Consider the following 19,051-nt stretch of genomic DNA (forward strand, 5'->3'; position numbering starts at 1 on the left):
ACCATGAAGCAACCAAGCCAGACCCACACCGCACAGCCAAGCCACATCCAGCCAACCACAGCTTAGCTGAGGTTACAGTTAGCTGGTTGGCCACCCCTGCCTTGCATCGCTCTTGGCTAGTAGAAAGCGATCGTTATACACCTTTGTACTGTTACATCATTTATTGTTTGCTAAAATCAAACTGTTTGTCTTAATACATATGTTTGGTCCCCATAAGGAAGTTCCCACAATGTGACTGTGATTAATGTTAACATTAGTAATACCCGCACACACACACACACACTTTGGTTTTCTCATGTTAAACCTATGTTTTTACCTACTAACAGAAGACTTCATAGTGAAATTGAGATGACTGATGATTGAAGATGACTATAAGACAAAGGGGCCTTATAGCAACTCAAGGGTTTTCTACTTTGTTAAAGAGAATCTGGTATTTTATTGAATTGTTTTTATTACATATTTTAGCATTCCTGGACCCCAGGAAGTCTAGCGACAACTTTGTGGAAGCCAATGGTGATTAGGACTGCAACTAACGATTATTTTCATTGTCGATTAATCTGTTGATTATTTTCTCAATTAATAGATTAGTTCTTTGGTCTATAAAATGTCAGAAAATGGTGAAAAATGTTAATCAGTGTTTCCCAAAGCCCAAGATGACGTCCTCAAATGTCGTGTTTTGTCCACAACACAAAGAGATTCAGTTTACTGTCATAGAAGAGTAAAGAAACCAAAAAATATTCACATTTAAGAAGCTGGAATGAGTGAATTTTTACTCAAATTGATTATACGAATATCAAAATAGTTGGTGATTCATTTAATAGTTGATACCTAATCGATCAATAGATTAATCGTTGCAGTGCTAATGGTGATCCAAATAAAGAAGAAATTAGATGCCTTTATAGCATGGTTGCAAAAGAAATCATTTGTGGTAATAAAAGACTCAACTCCAGGCAAGGCACAATAAAGAAAAATGTATTACCTGTATTATAGTGTATTATATTTTGCTTAGTACTTCTATCCCTGTGTGCACTGACGTGACAGTGAGCAGCTGTAACGAAAGAGTTTCCCCTCGGGGATCAATAAAGTATTTCTGATTCTGATGTAACTAGAGTATCATCACTGATAATAACCTGACTGGAAGGTAGGTGTCATTTGCTTAAGAAAGATCAGAATCCTGACCTGAGAGTTTCCAGCGTAAAGTGTAGTCTCTCCAGTCCAGCAGAGAGCAGCTTCACCCCTGAATACTGCAGGTCGTTGTTACTCAGGTCCAGCTCTCTCAGACCAGAGGAATGGGAGCTGAGAACTGAGGCCAGAGCTTCACAACTTCTCTCTGAGAGGTTACAGCCACTCAACCTGAAGAATAAACAATGATGAACAAGGGGGAAAAACAGTGTGTCATCTATGAATATCTGAAACACATTTAATTCATTTCATTTATTCAGTCATCTACTCACACAGATCTGTTGGAAGCTTTGACCACTGGCAGCAGCCTCAGAAGAGCCTCCTCTGAAGCAGAGTATTTCTTCAGGTCAAACACATCCAGATCTTTTTCTGATGACAGTAAGATGAAGCCCAGAGCTGACCACTGAGCAGGAGACAGTTTATCTGTGGAGAGATGTCAAGATCTCAGGTAGTGTTGGATCTCCTCCACTAGAGAACAATCATTCAGTTCATTTAGACAGTGAAAAAGATGGATGCTTCATGAGGTATTCTCCTTGCTCTTCTTGATGTAATAGACTGTTTCCTGGTTGGTCTTTGAGCTACTTCCTGTCTGTGTCAGCAGGCCTTGTAGGAGAGTCTGATTGGTCTCCAGTGAAAGACCCAGGAGGAAGCGGAGGAACAAGTCCAGGTGTCCATTTGGACTTTGTAAGGCCTTGTTCACAGCCCTCTGGTAGAGATGTTTTAGTTTAGGTTTCTCTCTGAAGACTTTAGACAACTGAGAGGTTGATTGTTCTTCTGACAGCAGATTGACACCAGAGTTGATTCATAGAAGATCAGGTTGCCTTTCTGCAGCTGCTCAAAAGCCAGTTTTCCCAGAGACACAATCATCTTCCTGCTCTCTGGACTCCAGTGTGGATCTGTCTCAGCTCCTCCATCATACTTGACGTTCTTCAGTTTGGACTGAACCACCAGGAAGTGGATGTACATCTCAGTCAGGGTCTTGGGCAGCTCTCCTCCCTCTGTGGTCTTCAACACATCCTCCAGAACTGTAGCAGTGATCCAGCAGAAGACTGGGATGTGGCACATGATATGGAGGCTTTGTGATGTCTTGATGTGGACCTCAGGACCTCATTGTTGTGGAAGTCCAGAGGAAGTCGACACTCATCCAGACCGTCAGATGAACACAACCTGGAACTCTTCAAACCTGCAGATTCCTGCTTCTTTGGTTTCAGTAAAGAAGTGATGAACAAGTTTCACCAAGCTGAACTTTTTCTCTTTCAGCACATTCAGCTCTCTGAAAGTGAATGGAAATGTGAAGTGTATGTCCTGGTTGGCTTTGTCTTCAGCCCAGTCCAGAGTGAACTTCTGTGTTAAGACTGTTTTCCCAATGCCAGACACTCCCTTTGTCATCACTGTTCTGATTGGTTCATCTCTTCCAGGTGAGGGTTTAAAGATGTCTTCTTGTCTGATTGTTGTTTCTGGTCTGTCTGGTTTCCTGGATGCTGTTTCAATCTGTCTGACCTCATGTTCTTCATTGACCTCTGCAGTCCCTCCCTCTGTGATGTAGACCTCTGTGTAGATCTGGTTCAGAAGGGTTGGGTTTCCTGGTTTAGCGATCCCCTCAAACACACACTGGAACTTCTTCTTCAGGTTAGACTTGAGTTTACACCGGCACAGCTGATTTGGAGAAAAAGAAATCAATAAATGGATGTTACAGAAAATCTTATCAATGTGAATTCTTTTATGGTGGCTTTATACATCTCTCTTCATTAAGTATAATCAGCTTCTCAGTTCAGCCTAAAATAATTCATAGATCAGATGCAGATGTGTGCAACATATTTAGACTTGAAGTGTAAACTTCTCCCATATTGCCTCCAATTCCCTTTCCATCATGTTAAAACTGTTAAAGTCGTCTTACTGCTCTGCAGACAGTCAGCCAGCTCCTCCTGCTTCATTCTCCTCAGGAAGTGCAGTGTGATCTTCAGAAATGCCTCTCTGCTGCTCATCCTCTGCTCTTCATCCTCACCGTCCAACACCTCCTCATCCTCCTTCTGACTCTCTAAGCATTCTGGGTAATCTGGACTCAGAACCCTCTGAAACCTCTTCTTCAGGTTAGACTTGAGTTTATGTCGGCACACTGCGGCACACGTTTCTGAATGAACAAATGAACAAATTAAATCAGTGAGTGGATGTGGAGGAAAATCTGACAACTGTAAAGTTTTAGTGCTTGTACCTTTATAATTTCTTGACATCTATTCAGGTTAGCAATGGAGAACAAATAGCATTTGACTCTATACAGCCAAGAGGAATTAATATATTCTGTGCAGATATGTGCAACATATTTACAGCATAGTTTGGAAATGTAAATCTCTCTCAGGTTTCTGTGATTTCTTATAATGTTAAATTCTTAACATGTTAAATCTGTTAAAGCCCTCTTACTGCTCTGCAGTCAGCCAGCTCCTCCTGCTTTATTCTCCTCAGGAAGTGCAGAGTGATCTTCAGAAATGCCTCTCTGCTGCTCATCCTCTGCTCTTCCTCCTCACCGTCCAACACCTCCTCGTCCGCCTTCTGACTCTAAGCATTCTGGGTAATCTGAACTCAGAACTCTGTGGAACTTCTTCAGCTTGTTCTTCAACAAAACTGACAATGTTTTCCTCCAGCAGCTGAATCAATAAAATATAAAAGCCACTTTCAATAAAAACTCATAGAACACATCCAATGTGTCAGACTGAAAGCCTGACACCTGTTGAAAGCCTGCTGATCTAAAAAAGTGCAACATGGAGACTGAATCAGAATGGTAGTTCAGTATTTAGTTTGTGGCTGTTGTAATTAGCATTAGTAGCTGTGCTTCAACATTTACACACCACAAATATAGAGTCCAGGTCTGTTTGGTACTTCTGGACAGACTGACCACTGAGAACATCTACACTCTCCTGATAAAGTCTGTGGAGAAAACATACATACAGAAGGTGAACTTCTCAATTTTTCAAAGAGGCATTTAAATTAACATATTATTTAAGTGCGTTCCTAAGGCATAATACCCATTCACATGAGACTTATACAAGAAATAACCCATCCATTTTTAAGTCTTACCTTTGATCAGCTGAGTGGTGTCCATCATTCATGGACACAAATCTGGGTTCAGGAGAGTCTGGTCTCTTCTTATGGTTCCTGACAGACATGCAAAACTGATTAATTATTTAAAGTTTAAAATCTCTATAAAATTCTCTGTGGATAATATATATCGATCTCAGTTAGTACATGTTTACGGTGAGTCCTCTGTGCACGCCAAAGTTAGTCATGGAGTTCCACAAGGTTCTATGCTTGGACCAATTCTATTCACCTTATATATGCTTCCTTTAGGCAATATTATTAGGAAACTTTCATTGTTATGCAGATGATACCCAATTATATCTATCGATCAAGCCAGATTAAACTAACCAGCTAGCTAAACTTCAAGCTCAATAACATTTATACCTGCAAGCATCAAATAGATATTTTGAAACAGACAATCCTGATCAAGAAATTATTCTACCGTACAGTCAATAAGTGACATTAACACAATGTGATCAAAGTGTTCATCAGACATTGACAGATTCCTCTGGTCGGATTCTCACCTGCTGAACTCACTTCAGGTCAACTTACAGACACTTTCCACCTTCATGTGTGGAGCGAAGAAGCTGCTCATTTCTTCCTTGTCAGTCCTGGTGTCTGTGTGCATCTGACCTGAAGACGCCGTCACATCCTCATAACTTCAAAGTCCAAGTCTAAAACAACATCAGAGTGACGTCAAAACCAGTCTAACCTGTGGCAGATTCCAGCCTATCAGAAGTGTCTTTATTTCCTTATTCATCTCCCTGACCAGCCTGAGTGTTGGGGATGTGTATGTATTGTTTGTGATCCATTTGTTATTACATTAGGCCTTGAGATAGTGTCGCACATTTCCTCTATTACATCTACACCCAGTCAGTGTCAGAGAAATCACTGATCAGATGGAGTAATTCCATTATCTGTGCCATAGATGCTGCTGACTAACCATCTAACGAGCTAAAGATCAGCTCAGTTTAGAAATATGTCATGGGGGAGCAGCAATCTGGATCACATGCAAGTCTTGCTGATGGGAAATAATGTGAGAGTTATATGTATGTATTTTGGATGAAGAACGCTTATTTATTAATCACATTCTTCTACAGTGATCACAAACATACCATCTTCAAACTGAATGTTTTGGATCAAACTCAATGTTCCATGAAACAGTTTCAAATACAAAGTCCAGGCAACATGAGACACTGGACTCTACTGGAGCAATGCTGAATACTGGAGCTGATCCTGGAGCAGTATCATTAAAAACATGAGTCCTCACTCACTGTGTGTGAGAGGTATATAAATATCAGTATTAATATTGAATCATATTCATATATTTAACAATAATTATTATCATATCATCTTTAGTTCATTTTTTTCGTAAAAGAAAGACAAAATCCTCAGATGAAATGCAATAAATTGTATGTTATGTTATCACATTAAGCTGAATGCCTGATAATGACCAGTGAAATGTCTTGACATGTGCATACATTTTAAATGTTGGGCGCTTTCTGTTTTTTGGAGAAAATTAAATGCTCTTTGCTGTAATTATTTCCTGTTTCCTCTTTTTGTTTGGTTGCTGCTGGAGCTGCTGGTTAGTTTCACTTCACGTTCTGAATAGTTGTGTTTTTTATAACGAGAGCTTTCAGTGTTTTTCTTCTTGATTATCCCAGAAAGGTTTTTATCCAACTATTACTGCCTGCTTTTACCTTTTTTAAGGTTATACAATAATCAGCCGGTCAGCCTTCAAATGTGTAGCTATTTACCTAAAAGCTGCTGTTAATCTTTACAAGACCTCAACACTCTGGTTTCCAGCGAGACAGAATGATCATCTAACAAGTAAGTTTGTGTTTGTCAAGTCTAGAAATCTTTTTGCATCCTGAAAAACAAGCTGAAGTATGTGGTTTGAATATTTTCTTTAACTTGTTTCAAGAATTGTCTTTCTCTTGACACACAGTGATCTGTTCTCTGTTTTGTTTCATGATGCTGACACAAGAGAACTGCACTGACAAAAGTTTAGTTATCTCACCTCACTGGCTGATTGTCTTGTTGAAATTAAAAATAACTTTCCAAGGCTGTATATGAGACTAAATGACTTGTGGTTGTTGCAGTGAACATGTAAGTGTAAGTAGTTTGAATGGTCCAATACAAAGCCAGTGGTAGCTAACATGTCACAACAGTTACACACAGACTTTCTCAGAGTACAAAGTACACAGACTCACATGTCAGCTTGTAGACTGTTCAAGCTTTTGCATCTTTGCTGAAAATCTTCCAGGTTTGTGTGCAGTTACATGAAAACACCCTTCATGTCCTCTGGTGAGTAAAACCACATAGTTTTTACTATCAAGTTGTAAATGTGATGCAAAGTTCCAACGATAAGCTAATTCAAAAGTTTAATGGAACAAGCTAACTGGATGTGCTATCCTGTTTGAATTAGCAGAAGTTTGCTGATGGATGAAAATGACAGCATTACAAGATATAATTTATTATTTTATTCCCTAATTGTCCTTAATATCACAATACAATGAAGATTCAATTAAGTGAAAAGTGTCATAGACCTAAAAAGCGAAGGGAAACATGTTTTTAATTCATTTAGGTTCAGCTCAGTTTTACATTTAAAGGTACTCAAAGGTATAAATGCATTTTTGATTAAATAAAGACACATTTTGCTGCTTTAATGAAGTTGGAGTTTAATTGAGTTTAATGTGTTTTGTTGGAAAGTGTAGGTCTTCCTGGTATTTATATTTAACACACTGAACTTACACTTTGATATGTGACACTGGGGTTCATAGTTAAATATAATGCTGATTTAACAAATCAATCCCAACTCAACATCCCCTTACTATTACTTACTACTTTTTCTGGAGCTTTCAACCATGTCAAGGTGGACCTTGAGTTGGGATTTTTTTGGGTAAATTTCCAAGTTTAAGAATGACGTTTAATGCTTATAATGCTAATACATGTATATTTAGAACTAAATCTGAATTATTCATAAAATTAAAATTTTAAAATATTTTAAGCACCTTAAGAATTCAGGCCAAGCTCATTATCAAATACTACCACCACTACTACTACTACTACAAAAAAACGTGACTTTTGAGATATCTTTAAATGGTGGGGGCCTCTTTAAGGTGGAATGGAGAAATAAGGCTCAGAAGTATAACATTTTACAAAACATCTCAGATGCCTAAAAACTGTGTTCATGACACCAAATTCATTGTGTGGTAAAGCTCTATTCCAGTAACTGAAAAAGGCCTTCTTTCTTTCTTTTAACTATTCTTTCTTTTTGACAATTTCTTTCTTCCGCCACACAGCAGACATTAAACTTGACAGAGCTTCCTCAGTTTCAGTTCTGCTTAAATCCATGTAATCTCCATTTAAACAGAAGTGATTCTCCCTGGAAGTGTGCTGACACAAGCACAAACGATGTGATGTACATGTAACAACAACTGTGATGTAAAATGTTGTGACCGAGTGCAGCATGTTGCTGTGTTTGTGTGAAGGTGTGGACTCTGCTATGGATCAGTGTGAGGACAGAGAGGAGGGAGTCCCCCCCTCTAAAACCAGTCTGTGTGGGGAACATGGCACAAGGACCAGAGCTCAGAGGTGAGATGAGGATCTCTGATTGTCCATGACTCTTCTGCATCTCAGAGCTCAGCTCTCAAATCCCTCCACCATCATTATTCACAGTCAAAGCTCTGTGTGTGTTGTGTTGAAGCCCAGAGCAGCAGAAACAAGACTCTCCTGGACTTGGACTTGGACTTGGACCTGGACCTGAACCCAGCTGTGTGTCCATCAAGAATGAAGTGTCCATGGAGCCTTCTTATAATTTTAAAGGGCAACATTGTTCTGAAACACAGTGAGTCAACATAATGTTGCTATGAAATGTTGGCATTTAAAATTCTTCCTAAAGAACAGTAACAAAAGTGTTATTAAAGAGGACTTTCACCACCGGCCTATAAAACTAGGTCACCTATGCAGTAGAAATGTGCAGTTATTTTAGAAATTGGTGCCCTATGGCCAGAGAAAACTGAGAACAAGGCTGCAGAACTGTCTATTGCTCTGAAACAGAAAGTCAGAGTGCATAGTGCGCGGTGCCTTCTGGATCTCTCCCAGACCTTCGAATCCGTACACTCCACTGAGTTGCAGTGTAACGAGTTGACAGTTCTGTCTGATTTCAGGCTAGAAAGGCTATTTACAACCAAGAAAAGCAAGCAGGCTAAGAAACCGAACTGTATCGATTGCCTCCGCTGCGTTTCATCCTGTTCGGGCAGGATCCGGCAAAAATTAAGCCCTGCCCAGGCAATATACAACATTATATCATGAAACTAATTTTCTTCCAAACTATACTGCCAGAAAATATGGCGGAGGGATGTAGGCCTACTCCACACACTAGAACCATAGGAATCAAGCTATAATTGGCAAAGTTGTTTTTAACAACAACATATGACTTTGATATTTCTCTGGAGTATGTTTGTTGAGTTTGCTTTCCATCTTCCTTTACAATCTGCTGCTGTTGGTTTGTCTGCTGGTGACTGCTCAAAATCCTGCTTAGTGTTTTTTCTTTTGATAATCCTTGGTTTCTATCAGCTTTCAGAGACCTGACTCTGCTGTGACCAGTTGTGTGTCAATCAAGAGTAACTGGTCTATGGATAAACCAAATGATTTTAATGGACAACAAACTTCTGAAATGCAGTGAGTCAACATCATTTTTCTTCTAATATTTGCATTTACAGAACATTTTAAAGGAAGAAACTCCTGAAATATGTACTAAAAATTTATATTTCTCTGAAGAACAGTGACAGACAGTATTATTAACAACAATATAAAACAATAATTATACTTCATTATACGTCCACTTAAAGTTTTGCTTCTTTCCTATATTTTGGCACATTCATTCAGCTCCTTGCATTCCCAGCTGGAAGCTGAGCAATACAACCACAGTCTGAGTGACGAAACGTTAACTGCTTTGCCTCAGAGAGTGAATTCACTACCAACCCTTAGGGAGCAATCCACCATGGTACCATAGCCTCAGACTCAGAGGTGCTGACCCTCATCCTTGCAGCTTCACATTCATCTGTAAGCCAATACAGTACACACCCCCGTGATTTTCAAAGCCAACATTTCTATCAAAACCTGCAACAAATAGACTTAAATAGAGAAGATGGCACCGGGGATGGCTGCATTGTCTTGAGCTCCTCCTCATCTTTGTTTAGCCCTATCATAAAATATGATAGAGAACAACTTCCACACATCCAATCGTTGGTGGACAACACTTTTTCACCACGATCAACAAACAATAGGGAATACCCATGGCTGGGTTTACCTGTTGCCGTACCTGGAAGAGGTGACAAAGGAAGCCAGGGTCAGGGGCTAGGGTCCTGGTCAGGCTGAGGAATCGTGAAAACCGGCCTCCTCTACTGAGTATTCTTCTAGCAAATGTCCAGTCACTGGATAATAAGCTAGATGAACTTAGGAGCAGGATGGCTTTTCAACGGGACACTAAGAACCGAACGTTATGGTTTTCACAGGGACTTGGCTTGACCCTTCAATCCCAGACGCAGCCATTGTTCCAGTGGGACTCTCCATTCAAGCAAGGGGGGAGGTGTCTGCTTCATGGTCAACAACCAGTGGTGCTCAGATGTGGAAATCATTTCTACGGGCTGTTCTCCTGACCTAGAGCACCTCATGATCAAATGCTGACCTTATTATCTCCTGAGGGAGTTTACATCAGTCGTTATCATGATGGTTTACTCCCCCCTTCCAGGGTCGTTATAAGGTCCTACCTTGTCCCCCCTTTAGCAAATCAGATCACATCTCAGTTCTGTTTCTGCCTGCCTATAGTCATAAACGCAAGTCATTGATGATGTGATCATTCAGCCCTGGTCCGACTAATCAGATTGGACCTTGCGTCACAGCACAACGGAGTGTTATGTGTTTCAGAACAACAACATACACAACACATACACGGACGTGGTCATTGGCAAATCCATTCCTGAATCAGAAGCCCTGGATTAACAGGGAAGTCCATGCCAAACGTAAAGCTCGGACTGACGCTTACAACTCGGATGATTTGGAGGAGCACAGGAAATCCAGGTATGCACTCCGGAGAGCTATTAGCAGTGCTAAGAGACAATACAAGGACAGTCTAACTATCAGGGCTCCAACACCAGAAACATGTGGGCTGGACTAAGAACTATCACAGGCTACAAAAGGAAAACCAGCAGTGCTGAGATAATCTGCATCAGTCAGTCTGCATCTCTCCCAGATGAACTTAACACCTTCTATGCACGCTTTGAGAACAACTTTCCGGCTGAGGCAAAACAAAGGAGCTGATTGTGGACTACAGGAAGTGACAGGGAGAAGGACACATCACTATAAGCAGCTTCAGCCTCGGGGTTCACATCAGCGAGGACCTGACCTAGAGATCTGCATAGGCCAAAAATTCCAGGCCTAGCCCGGCCCCAGCACGACAAAGTCTGCAATTTTTCAGCCCGATCCCGTACAGAGACTGACACCAATATCACTTCAAGCTCTCTCTAATGTGCGCTCTCTCTGATACACGCAAAAACAGACATCCACACCACACACTACTAAGAGGTACATTTAGTATAGGCATCAAACATAACTACCAGTGCCACTGACAATCATGCTCACAAATATTAATACCAACTGTCCGACTGTGCTCTGCGCGTATATGGGCACAATGAAAGGAGAGAAGTTAAATGAGCCAGAGTCTGACCTGAGCCTGTACTATAAAAAAATGGCCCGACAGGATTGCAGACCTCTGACCTGACCTGGACTCACAACACCAATACCATCACAAAGACAGCGAGACAGCAGCTCTTCTTCCTCCGCAGGCTGAGGAGGCTCAACATGGACTACTATCCAGGATACTCAGTGAGAGTATCCTGACTGGCTGCATCACTGCCTGGTTTGGCAGTTCAACCCGTTCTCATTCCCGGGAGATCAAATACCAACATTTTGTCACGCCCCTTTAGCGTTTGTAGGAGACACCTTCAGAAATTACTTGGTTAGGTAGTAGGGAGCCATGTGATGTGACTTAAAACTTTAAATAACTCAACGTTAACTTTATGTTAAGTATCAATATTTGGTGAATTTGGTGGATTGGAATGGTATTAGAATGGGGAGCCCTGGTGGTTCAGGGGTTTGGAGCACGGAACATCATTGCCACTCATTTTCTACATTATATTTACTGTCTCTATAATTAAACCACAAAATGACCAAACCCAATGACTCATTTGAGCTGGCTAAACTGTAGGGGAAACAATGCATATGTAGCTCTCACACTGGATAAACATGACTAGCAGTCCATCAAGGGATTTCTGTAGAAGATAATGAAGCTTGGTAGGCCTCTTTGAGAAGGTGGCAGGTCTTCTGCTTTTGCTGGATCATCTGCTTATTGAGCAGCAGCGCAGTAAGTTCATTTACTACTTCCAGCTGAACTACTTTAGCTGTGGTATTGCCAACAATCTAATGGCTAACATACCTGTAGAGTTTTAGCAAGAAAGAAGACCACTTAGAAAAGACCCAAAAGACAAGCCACTTAGGTGTCTTGATCTATTGCTGGATTATCTTCCACGTAAAAGAGTCAATGCACTACAAGTTAGTTTGCCAAGGTAAGGATGCTGCTTTGTCCGGGTTGCTGTATGGATGAGTTTGTCCTTTTTGTGATTTTGGACACTGGAGGAGATAAAAACATTTGCCACCCAAACTAAGAGTGTTCAGAATGAACTTAAGTTTGCACTTTATTGTCAATGTATTGTCTCTCACAGGATCCAGCAGCAAAGACAAGACTGTTGTGTGCCCATCAGTGTGTCCATAAAGAGTGACGTCTCTATGGATAAACCTCTCTACTTCAAAGATAAGGAAAACTCTGCCAAGCAAAGGTAAGAATTTAAAACCAATGAGCTTGTTATTTTCTTTAACCCTCTTGAGGTTTCATTTCTACGTTTAGTACTTCTTTGTCTGCTGACTTAGTTTCCTTTTTCACCACAAATTTTAGCAGCATGTACAAGAGAGTTAAATTTGGGTTTCTAACAGGATTATCATGATGGGAGAGAACATCTTTAACAAGGTATGTGTTTGTTTGTTCTTGTATATTTTAAAACTCCACAGAGTTGATCAGGATAAATCAGATGTTCCCAGTGGTCAGTCTGCACAGCAGCATCAAACAGATCTGGACTCCATATTTATGGTAACAGTCTACATGTTGCACTCTTTAGACCAGCAGGCTTTCAGTCTGACAGATGATTTGATGTTTTGTAGTCTGACCTACATATTGTTCTGTTTCAGTTGCTTGAGGACAATATTGTCAGTTTTGTGAAAAACGAACTGAAGAGGTTTCAGAGGGTTCTGAGTCCAGATTACCCAGAATGCTTAGAGAGTCAGAAGGAGGATGAGGAGGTGTTGGACGGTGAGGATGAAGAGCAGAGGATGAGCAGCAGAGAGGCATTTCTGAAGATCACACTGCACTTCCTGAGGAGAATGAAGCAGGAGGAGCTGGCTGACTGTCTGCAGAGCAGTAAGACGACTTTAACAGTTTTAACATGATGGAAAGGGAATTGGAGGCAATATGGGAGAAGTTTACACTTCCAAACTCTGTTGTGAATATGTTGCACACATCTGCATCTGATCTATGAATTATTTTAGGCTGAACTGAGAAGCTGATTATACTTAATGAAGAGAGATGTATAAAGCCACCATAAAGAATTCACATTGATAAGATTTTCTGTAACATCCATTTATTGATTTCTTTTTCTCCAGCAAATCAGCTGTGCCGGTGTAAACTCAAGTCTAACCTGAAGAAGAAGTTCCAGTGTGTGTTTGAGGGGACTACTAAACCAGGAAACCCAACCCTTCTGGATCAGATCTACACAGAGCTCTACATCACAGAGGGAGGGATTGCAGAGGTCAATGATGAACATGAGGTCAGACAGATTGAAACGGCATCCAGGAAACCAGACAGACCAGAAACAACAATCAGACAAGAAGACATCTTCAAACCCTCACCTGGAAGAGATAAACCAATCAGAACAGTGATGACAAATGGAGTGGCTGGCATTGGGAAAACAGTCCTAACACAGAAGTTCACTCTGGACTGGGCTGAAGACAAAGCCAACCAGGACATACACTTCACATTTCCATTCACTTTCAGAGAGCTGAATGTGCTGAAAGAGAAAAAGTTCAGCTTGGTGAAACTTGTTCAACACTTCTTTACTGAAACCAAAGAAGCAGGAATCTGCAGGTTTGAAGAGTTCCAGGTTGTGTTCATCTTTGATGGTCTGGATGAGTGTCGACTTCCTCTGGACTTCCACAACAATGAGGTCCTGACTGATGCTACAAAGTCCACCTCAGTGGATGTGCTGCTGACAAACCTCATCAAGGGGAACCTGCTTCCCTCTGCTCGCCTCTGGATAACCACACGATCTGCAGCAGCCAATCAGATCCCTCCTGGGTGTGTTGACATGGTGACAGAGGTCAGAGGGTTCACTGACCCAAAGAAGGAGGAGTACGTCAGGAGAGATTCAGAGATGAGGAGCAGGCCAACAGAATCATCTCCCACATCAAGACATCACGAAGCCTCCACATCATGTGCCACATCCCAGTCTTCTGCTGGATCACTGCTACAGTTCTGGAGGAGGTGTTGAAGACCAGAGAGGGAGGAGCACTGCCTAAGACCCTGACTGAGATGTACATCCACTTCCTGGTGGTTCAGTCCAAACTGAAGAACGTCAAGTATAATGGGAGATCTGAGCAAGATCCACACTGGACTCCAGAGAGCAGGAAGATGATTGAGTCTCTGGGAAAACTGGCTTTTGAGCAGCTGCAGAAAGGCAACCTGATCTTCTATGAATCAGACCTGACAGAGTGTGGCATCGATGTCAGAGCAGCCTCAGTGTACTCAGGAATGTTCACACAGATCTTTAGAGAGGAGAGGACTGTACCAGGTCAAGGTGTTCTGCTTCGTCCATCTGAGCGTTCAGGAGTTTCTGGCTGCTCTTCATGTCCATCTGACATTCATCAACTCTGGTGTCAATCTGCTGTCAGAAGAACAATCAACCTCCCAGTTGTCTAAAGTCTTCAGAGAAAAACCTAAACTAAAAGATCTCTACCAGAGTGCTGTGGACAAGGCCTTACAGAGTCCAAATGGACACCTGGACTTGTTCCTTCGCTTCCTCCTGGGTCTTTCACTGGAGACCAATCAGACTCTCCTACGAGGCCTGCTGACACAGACAGAAAATAGCTCTGAGACCAATCAGGAAACAGTCCAGCACATCAAAAAGAAGATCAGTGACAATCTCTCTGCAGAGAGAAGCATCAATCTGTTCCACTGTCTGAATGAAATGAATGATTGTTCTCTAGTGGAGGAGATCCAACAGTACCTGAGATCAGGAAGTCTCTCCACAGATAAACTGTCTCCTGCTCAGTGGTCAGCTCTGGTCTTCATCTTACTGTCATCAGAAAAAGATCTGGACGTGTTTGACCTGAAGAAATACTCTGCTTCAGAGGAAGCTCTTCTGAGGCTGCTTCCAGTCGTCAAAGCCTCCAAAAAATCTGTGTAGGTTGATGAATAGTGGTTCAGCAGGTAGAGCTGGTTGTCTGTTGATTGCAAGGTTGGTCATTTGATCCCTGGCTTCTCCAGTCCACATGTCTTGAGTATCTTTGAGCAAAACACTGAACCCCAACTTGCTGCTGATGGTCAGGCCAGCACCGTGCATGGTGTGTGTGTGTGAATGGGTAAATGAGAGGAAAACTGTAAAGTGCTTTGGATAAATGCAGTATATAAATGCAACCCACTACCATTGACCAATATCCTTTATATCATATACTGGAAAAATAGAAATGATTTAAATTATCTTGTGTTTTTGATTCATTCTTCATCAGGCTGAGTGGCTGTAATCTGTCAGAGAGAAGCTGTGAAGCTCTGTCCTCAGTTCTCAGCTCCCAGTCCTCTAGTCTGAGAGAGCTGGACCTGAGTTACAACGACCTGGAGGATTCAGGAGTGAAGCTGCTGTCTGCTGGACTGGAGAGTTCACACTGTAGACTGGAAACTCTCAGGTCAGGATTAAATTTGTTTGATGACCACTTAAATGTTTTTTACATTTTGGCAAATGTGAATGAAGATACCAAAAATCCATGTGATTTTTCTGCTTGCAGGATGCAAAGAAGTTCACTCAAAAGAGACACATGAAATGGCATTAATATGTAAATTATGTATAGTTAGACTCTCCTTGATAGTTTATCCTGTGTATGGCAACAGCCATGTTTTTTCCATGTTCTTTTTATTTAGGTTTACAGTAAGTACTGAATGCTATAAATTCAAAGGAAGGAAATTACATTTATATAGTTTGTTATAGTATACATATAGTACATGTATATAATTTGTTTTCCCTATAACATAATCGCTACCTGGAATATGTTCACAGGCAACGTTTTTAAATTCAGTAAAGCACTACATTTATGTACCATACAGAAGTCGTAGAGAGGGTTCGGGGTGGATGGTGGGGCACAGAGTGCAGTACCTTGATACCGGAGAGCGGGGTTTACATCCTGAGTCTAACGTGTGGTTAGACAACAAAGGCTTTGGTTGGTTTAAAGATTGTGGTTTCGGTTTCATGCTAATTAAAACATTGTGTCTTGTACACTATTGACTTTTTCTGTATTAAACCAAGAGCACAATCTTTCACTAACCTTAACCAAGTGCTACCAGTGCCTAAACATAACCATAAAAATTAATAATGCTGTTGCTGCTACTAGCTAATAATGTATTGCAGATCGGATATTGTGGCAGAAAACAACTGAAATACATGGTCAGTGAACATTTTACTGATACGTTCAGTGTCAACATTCTGCGACTTGCCAGAGCTGTTAATTAACACAATTTCCTTATTATCTTAATAGAAAATGTAATCCAGGCAGTATTATTGCTGTATTTTCTGTTGCAAATTAGTTGTATATAAAAGTAATGTCTAGAAGACAGGGTTGATACAAGTGGATGAGAATCAGCTTCCAGGTGTGAATGTGTGCCCTGTGTGAGTGTGGTCAGAATGTGTATCCTGAATAACTAAACATTATGTGTGTGTGCATGTGTTTGTGTGTGTGTTTGCAGGCTGTCAGGTTGTCGGGTCACAAAGGAAGGCTGTGCTTTTCTGGCCTCAGCTCTAAGCTCCAACCCCTCCCATCTGAGAGAGCTGGACCTGAGCTACAATCATCCAGGAGACTCAGGAGTGAAGCTGCTGTCTGCTGGACTGGAGAATCCACACTGGAGACTGGACACTCTCAGGTATGGACAGACAACAAGAGCTCACTCACTTTTCTTCTGGTTGACTAAAAACCTGGTCAACAGCAGTCAGGACTCATCAGAAAATCATTCAGTGAAGTTTATTAAATGTTAATTTTTCTATATAAAGAAATAATATTCTGGTCTGATTGTGTTTCTGCCTCCAGGGTGGATCATTGTGGTGAAAAGAGGCTGGAACCTGTGAAGTGTAAGTTTGGATTCAGTTTGATTCATGAGAAAAGAATTCCACATTTCTGTCCAAATACAAATTTTATGTCTGTCACATTCTGTTCACTAAAAATCATACTGACAAAATGTGTCCTTACAATACTATTGTAGAGATGTACGGTCAATCTGTCAATATTAAACAAATAATGAACATGAATCAGGAGTGTTACATGATAAACTTCATCTGTGTCGTTCACTCCATCAGATTTCTGTGAACTCACACTGGACACAAACACAGCAAACCAACACCTCCAACTGTCTGACAACAACAGGAGGGTGACACGGTTATGCAAGTGTCAACCATACCCTGATCATCCAGAAAGATTTAACTACTGCTGGCAGCTGCTGTGTAGAAATGGTCTGACTGGTCGCTGTTACTGGGAGGTCGAGTGGAGAGGAGAGGTTGTTATTGCAGTGACTTACAGAGGAATCAGCAGGAGAGGAAAGGCTTGTGATTGCAGATTTGGATGGAATGATCAGTCCTGGAGTCTATACTGCTCTAATAAACGATACTTTGTTTATCACAATAAAACAGTGACACCCATCTCCCATCCCCCCTCCTCGCACAGAGTAGCAGTGTATGTGAACTGTCCCGCGGGCACTCTGTCCTTCTACAGAGTCTCCTCTGACACTCTGATCCACCTCCACACCTTCAACACCACATTCACTGAACCTCTTTATCCTGGCTTTGGTTTTGGGCTTGGTTTTAGATTTAAAAGCAGGTCTTCAGTGTCTCTGTGTGAGCCATACAGGAGTCTCCTGGATAAAGAAAGACAGCTGACTGAAAAGAGTGGCTGAAATGGCTTAATTTGTATAATATCACACACGTTCATTAGACAAACCTACACGTCACTGTCACGTCAGTGCACACAGGAATAGAAGTACTAAGCAAATCATAATATACACTATAATACAAGTAAGATAAATTAAATGCAAAGTATAAAAGCTAAAAAAAGTGTAAGTACCAAAAGAAGTTGATAAGTATGTACGGTATAATACAATGTAATAACATAAGTAATAAGTAATAGTGCAATAATGAGTACTGTCAAGTTAAGTGTAGCTTATTAAGATGATTATGAGACGGTGGATATTGCACAGCAGTAATAGAAATATGAATAAATATCAATAAATTTAACTGAAAACAGAGTTTGTTGCACAATTATGTCAAGTATTGCAGAGATGTTAATGATCAATGTCCAGTTTAGTGACTTCGGGTCATACAGACTGACACTTAGAGGGAGGAGTTAAAGAGTCTGATGGCCACAGGCAGGAATGACTTCCTGTGGCGCTCTGTGGTGCATTGTGGGGGGATGAGTCTTCCGCTGAAGGCGCTCCTTTGTTTGACCAGCACGTCATGGAGCAGGTGGGAGACGCTGTCCAAGATGGCGTGTAGTTTACCCAGCATCCTCCTCTCTAACACCACCGCCAGAGAGTCCAGCTCCACCCCCACAATGCCACCGGCCTTATGGATCAGTTTGTTGAGTCTGTTGGCGTCCGCTACCCTCAACCTGCCGCCCCAGCATGCAACAGCATACAGGACAGCACCGGCCACCACAGACTCATAAAACATCCTCAGCATTGTCCGGCAGATGTTGAAGGACCTCAGCCTCCTCAGGAAACAGAGGCGGCTCTGGCCCTTCCTGTAAACAGCCTGAGTGTTCTTAGCCCAGTCCAGTTTATTGTCCATGTGTACTCCCAGGTACTTGTAGTCCTGTACAATGTCCACACTGACCCCCTGGATGGAAACCGGGATGGATGATCCTGATGTGATAATGTCAGGGAAGATAATGCATGTCTGCAAGAATTTTACTCTTTCACGATTTTCAAATAGATTTTTTTTAAAACCTTGTCATCCAGAGAGATTTGACTGCTTCTGTCTGCTGCTGTGTAGAAATAGTCTGAATGATCACTGTTAGTGGTAGGTCAAGTGGGAAGGAGCAGTTCATATAGAAGTGACTTACAGAGGAATCAGAAGGAAAGGAAACAGTGCTGACTGCAGGTTTGGGATGAATAATCAGTCCTGGAGTCTGAGCTGCTCTGATGATGGCTACTCTGTATGTCACAACAGAGTAACATCCTCCTCCTCCTCTGTCTCTGACAGAGTAGCAGTGTATGTGGACTGTCCTGCTGGCACTCTGTCCTTCTACAGAGTCTCCTCTGACACACTGATCCACCTCCACACCTTCAACACCACATTCACTGAACCTCTTTATCCTGGCTTTGGGTTTGGGTTTGGGGTGGAGTCTCTGATGTTGTCACTGGAGTCCTCAGTGT

At 41.5% G+C, this 19,051-nt stretch overlaps 1 protein-coding gene and 1 long non-coding RNA gene across 2 annotated transcripts; one reads left to right on the forward strand and one right to left on the reverse strand.

Moving 5' to 3' along the window:
- Positions 1–3,606: 3,606 nt before the first annotated feature.
- LOC122862683 lies at positions 3,607–4,918 on the reverse strand. Its single transcript, XR_006374825.1, has 4 exons — positions 4,779–4,918; positions 4,255–4,332; positions 4,026–4,104; positions 3,607–3,824 (listed from the first exon to the last, which is right to left on the reverse strand). It is a non-coding gene; the product is annotated as an uncharacterized LOC122862683 (long non-coding RNA).
- Positions 4,919–5,865: 947 nt separating this feature from the next.
- Positions 5,866–17,820, forward strand: LOC122862639 (protein NLRC3-like). Its single transcript, XM_044168150.1, is given in 15 exon segments — positions 5,866–6,084; positions 6,521–6,561; positions 7,749–7,851; positions 7,964–8,104; positions 8,836–8,940; positions 12,042–12,155; positions 12,385–12,463; positions 12,562–12,790; positions 13,033–13,782; positions 13,785–14,202; positions 14,204–14,827; positions 15,154–15,327; positions 16,379–16,552; positions 16,717–16,757; positions 16,983–17,820. Coding segments are annotated over 14 exon segments (3,570 nt in total). The 5' UTR covers positions 5,866–6,084; positions 6,521–6,536; the 3' UTR covers positions 17,576–17,820.
- The last annotated feature ends 1,231 nt before the right edge of the window (positions 17,821–19,051 follow it).

The sequence above is a fragment of the Siniperca chuatsi genome, linkage group LG16 (assembly GCF_020085105.1).
Source record: "Siniperca chuatsi isolate FFG_IHB_CAS linkage group LG16, ASM2008510v1, whole genome shotgun sequence".
Taxonomy (NCBI): domain Eukaryota; kingdom Metazoa; phylum Chordata; class Actinopteri; order Centrarchiformes; family Sinipercidae; genus Siniperca; species Siniperca chuatsi.